General features: G+C 64.2%; 1 protein-coding gene across 1 annotated transcript in view; it reads right to left on the bottom strand.

The window, feature by feature from the left end:
• Positions 1–4,021, bottom strand: part of ELF5 (E74 like ETS transcription factor 5) — a 28,824-nt gene that overhangs the window by 4,896 nt on the left and 19,907 nt on the right. The window contains exons 4-5 of the mRNA XM_027765765.1: positions 3,899–3,956; positions 806–856 (exon numbers count right to left, since the gene is read on the bottom strand). Of these exons, the coding sequence (XP_027621566.1) occupies positions 806–856; positions 3,899–3,956 (109 nt within the window). The remainder of the gene's footprint in view (positions 1–805; positions 857–3,898; positions 3,957–4,021) is intronic.

The raw sequence follows: 4,021 nt of genomic DNA, 5'->3' as shown, positions 1-4,021 counted from the left end.
GAGCGCAGGCAGAGGGGGAGGGACAGCCCAGACGCAGTGTGGAGGGCAGGGAGAGGGCGAGGGACAGACCAGACGCAGTGGCAGTGTGGGCCCTGGGCGGTGCCTGTCTGTGGAAGTCAGTACAGAACGGCAGCATCACTGCGCCCCATAACCGATGAACGCGCCCCCGCCCTGCCTCGCCCGGCCTCTCCTGCAACTGTGAAGCAGGCAGCCTGTCCTCTCCTTTCACGGCCTGCCAGTGCGCGCTGGCAAGAGACATCTCCTGGGGAAAGGCCACGCCACAGCCCTTCTCTTGGGATTTGGGGCACACATACATGTGAGTCTGGCATGTTTTTCAAGCCTCCGGGTCCAGGACTCACGATCAGCCACGTGAGATTTGGCCACCTTAACCACTAGCCATGGGCTGGCCCACAGCTGGGAGTTTTTATCTTCAAAACGGACGGACCCTCTGGGGTCCAACACCACCTTATGAACGTGACCCCCCGAGTGGGCGTTCCTGGCTGTGGCCCCTCGCGGAGTCATTACTGTGACGGTGGCAGGAATCTGCTTCTGTCCCCTGAGCTGCTAGCACCAGCCCGGCCCGGTCTGCCAGGACCCATCATAGCTCTGCTCAGGACACTCCATGTTACGGACGGAGACACCGAGGGCGGGTACGGAGTGGGCACCTGGCGTGGTCCGGCCCACGCCCTCCCTCCCTGCCCCGATTTGGATCGTCAGCTTTGCAGCCAGCCCCTGGAAGATGACCACGGCCGGCCTCGTGGCCAGGGCCTTGGTGGAGGCCGGGGAGGCTGGAGCCGTTACTCACAGTCCTTGACGGTGGCCTTGGTCTCTTCAGCGTCACTGAAGACGGTGTAACCTGGGAAGAGTGGAAAGCTGTGAATGGCACTGCTCTGCACCAGCGGGGTGGCCGTCCCTGCTGTGGGCGCTTTGTTTCAGAGGGTGCCCCGGAGGCCATCTGGCCTTAGGGAGCCTAAGTGGTGACAATCTCATTTCCCGAGGGCTCCGCGTGGGCGTGGGGTCGTGGGCTCTGGTCTGGGCCGGGGGCGGGCTCCTAGCTGGGCAGGGTCGCTGGCCCCAGCACCTGCTTGGGGCACCTGGTCCCTGGGCACACTGGCCTTCCTCACTGGTGACCTGCAACAAGCCCTGAGCACCCTCGCTCCTGGAGTCACTCTAACTGGAGTCGCAGCCGCTGGGGATGGACTGCCTGCTCTGTGCTGGGCACTGTGGGGTGGGAGCGGCCAGGGGAGGTCTTGGGCGACACGGGGACCTTGACCCCTTCCCTGGCAATCATGCGTGGGGCTGCTGTGGGGTTCAGGTCTTGTCGCAAGCACAGGGCAGGCCTGCTTCTGAGCTCAGCAGCCAACACCGGCCCTCACTCCCCTTGCTGGGCACATTTGTGGTCGCTGATTCCTGCCCCGTGCTCACACGTGCCCCTGGCACTGTGCCGTGCTCTGACGTGTCCCTGGCACCATGCTCTCATGGTGTTGGTTAGCTGTGGCACTTCGGTGGGCAGCACAGGAGGCTTGCGGAGGGACTCCTCTCTGCCCTCTGCCCATCCGGTTGACTTCACCTTCCAGTGACCAGGCTGTGTGTGTCTCAGGGCCTGGAATCCTGCTGCGGCACCTGCTGAGCCGGGCGGTGCCCTGCGCCCTGGTTCCTGCCACCTTCTCTCCTCATCCCATGTCCGGTCCTGCCCGCGTCCCCACCCACGGGTAACAGACATTCCTGTAGCAGCTCTTGTCCCAGCGGAGCCACCTTCGAGAAGGAACGGCAGCACTACCTCCGAAACGCGGCCCTAGGAGGCGGTCGGATGGCACAGACTGTCCCGACACTTGCGTCTCGATGACCGACCCACAGCCTCGCCTGTGCCTGAGGGTGCACGAGAGGGTTCAGGACGGAGCGGGTTCGGCCATCCACTGCTTAGCCCAGCTCCTGGCCCGGAGAAGCAGTCCCCCACTGAAGGCGGCGCCGAGGCCCTCTGGCCTGCTGGGAGCTGCGCTGCAAGCATCTCACTTGCAGCAGCCCTGGGCAGACGGGTGCGGCCACCTCTTGTAATGCCTCCCAGGGAAGGGAGGAGTCTGTTGGGAGACCCTGCACGGCGGCTGCTCAGAGTCTGGGGACAAAGCAGGCTGACGGACGCCTGGCATAGCTGGTGCTTCCTCTGGGGTGGGGCCCCCTCCATGGTCCCGGGAGCCTCCTGCAAGACTGCTCCCCTGGGAGGGTCGTGAGTGGAGCCTGAGCCCCACCCTCACAACCCCGTGCCTTGTCCCTTCAGGGAGTGCTGCTCGGAGCACGGACCGCCACTCCCAGCCCTCGTGGGCCCCGTCACTGGCAACAGCAAGCAGAGGTGGGCAGGGGCCTCCAGGCGCTGAGCTGCAGCCCCAGGGCACAGCCCGGTGGTGCTCAGGCCCCGTCCTTGGCTTGCCTGTCCTCGGGGTGGAGAAAGCGTGCAGAGCTGCAGGGCCCTTGGCGGCCTTCCCGCCTAAAGACCCCTCTTCGGCTGGGCACGGCCAGACTGCCCGCTTTCCTGCTATGGCCAGGGACTTCCTGCTGCCAGCGTTTTCCGGTCTTCCTAAAAGGAGGTGCTAGCTTCTAGAAAGGTCTTTCTTCAATGAAGCCAGGACACATTTTCTTTAGCTTCCAAAACCTCAGCTCTTGGCTACGTCAGGGATGGAACCGCCATCCAGCGTGCCGTGTCCCGCGTGCTGCCCGTCTTGCTGGGCGCTCCGAGCAGCCCGGCCCCGCGAGGGCGTGCCGCTGCCCCTTGGATAGACGAGGCGGTGCCGTGCCCTTAGGCAAGTGTGGGGGCTGGGGCTGGAGGGTGGGTCTTCCTGACCCCCGAGTCCTCATTGTGTACCGACTTCCTGGGGGCCGGCCACTTGCCGTGTGGCCTTAGGGAAGCCACTTAAGCTCGGCCTTGGCCCCTTGACCTGTGACCTCGGCTCAGGCTCCCCAAGCTAAATGTTCTCCAAAAGCCTTTCCAGATTGGAACACCATGTTCTTGAGTGCTCGGCCCCGGGCAGTGGGAGAGTTAAGTGACCCCGGAGCCACCGTCTGGCCGTTTGACCTCGGCTGTTAGGGATGTGACCGTGAAAGGCCAGTTTCCCTTTCCCTTCCGCTAACGACTGGGGGAGCAAAACCGTCTCTCTGTCCGCCTTTACGGTTTCGGATCCCCACGAATACATCGTGTTGTCTTTGCTGTTCGCTTGGTTCCTGGGGGACCCCGAGTACGCTTTTAGTTTTTCTTTCTTTTGAGAAATGTACACAACTTGCTTTCTCAGAATCTGCCCCTCGCATAGGGCACTCCTGGTACGGGGGTGAGGGACAGAGCTCGGGTTGTGGGGTGAGGAACAGAGCTCAGGGTACGGGGGTGAGGAACAGAGCTCAGGGTACGGGGGTGAGGGACAGAGCTCGGGGTACGGGGGTGAGGGATAGAGCTCGGGGTACAGGGGTGAAGGACAGAGCTCGGGGTACGGGGGGTGAGGTACAGAGCTCGGGGGCGGGTGGGGCAGAGCGCTGGGGGTACGGGGGGTGAAGGACAGAGCTCGGGGTGCCGGGGTGAGGGACAGAGCTCGGGGTACGGGGGGGTAAGAGAGCGAGTTCTGGGTACGGGAGTGAGGGACAGAGCTCAGGGTATGGGGGTGAGGGACAGAGCTCAGAGTATGAGCTCGGGTTGTGGGGTGAGGAACAGAGCTCGGGGTACGGGGGGTGAAGGACAGAGCTCGGGGTACCGGGGTGAGGGACAGAGCTCGGGGTACGGGGGGTGAGGGACAGAGCTCCGGGTACTGGGTGAGGGACAGAGCTCCTGTGGCCAAGATGTGGCTCTGCAGGGTGCCTCCTGGGTGGGCGGTCCCCTGTGACCCGTGGCCCGGCCCTCCCGTGGCCCCGGGACACTGACCTTGTGCACGGACGCTCTGCAGAATGAAGTATAGGTACTCCCCGCAGGCGCCGGCCGCCTCCACGAACTCCTCCTGCGTCATGGCGCACAGCTGCGGGCCGCTGACGTCGAAGTGGCAGAGGG

Source organism: Tupaia chinensis, unplaced genomic scaffold, assembly GCF_000334495.1.
Source record: "Tupaia chinensis unplaced genomic scaffold, TupChi_1.0 Scaffold139733_1, whole genome shotgun sequence".
Classification (NCBI taxonomy): domain Eukaryota; kingdom Metazoa; phylum Chordata; class Mammalia; order Scandentia; family Tupaiidae; genus Tupaia; species Tupaia belangeri.
This window is presented reverse-complemented; position numbering and strand designations above follow the sequence as displayed.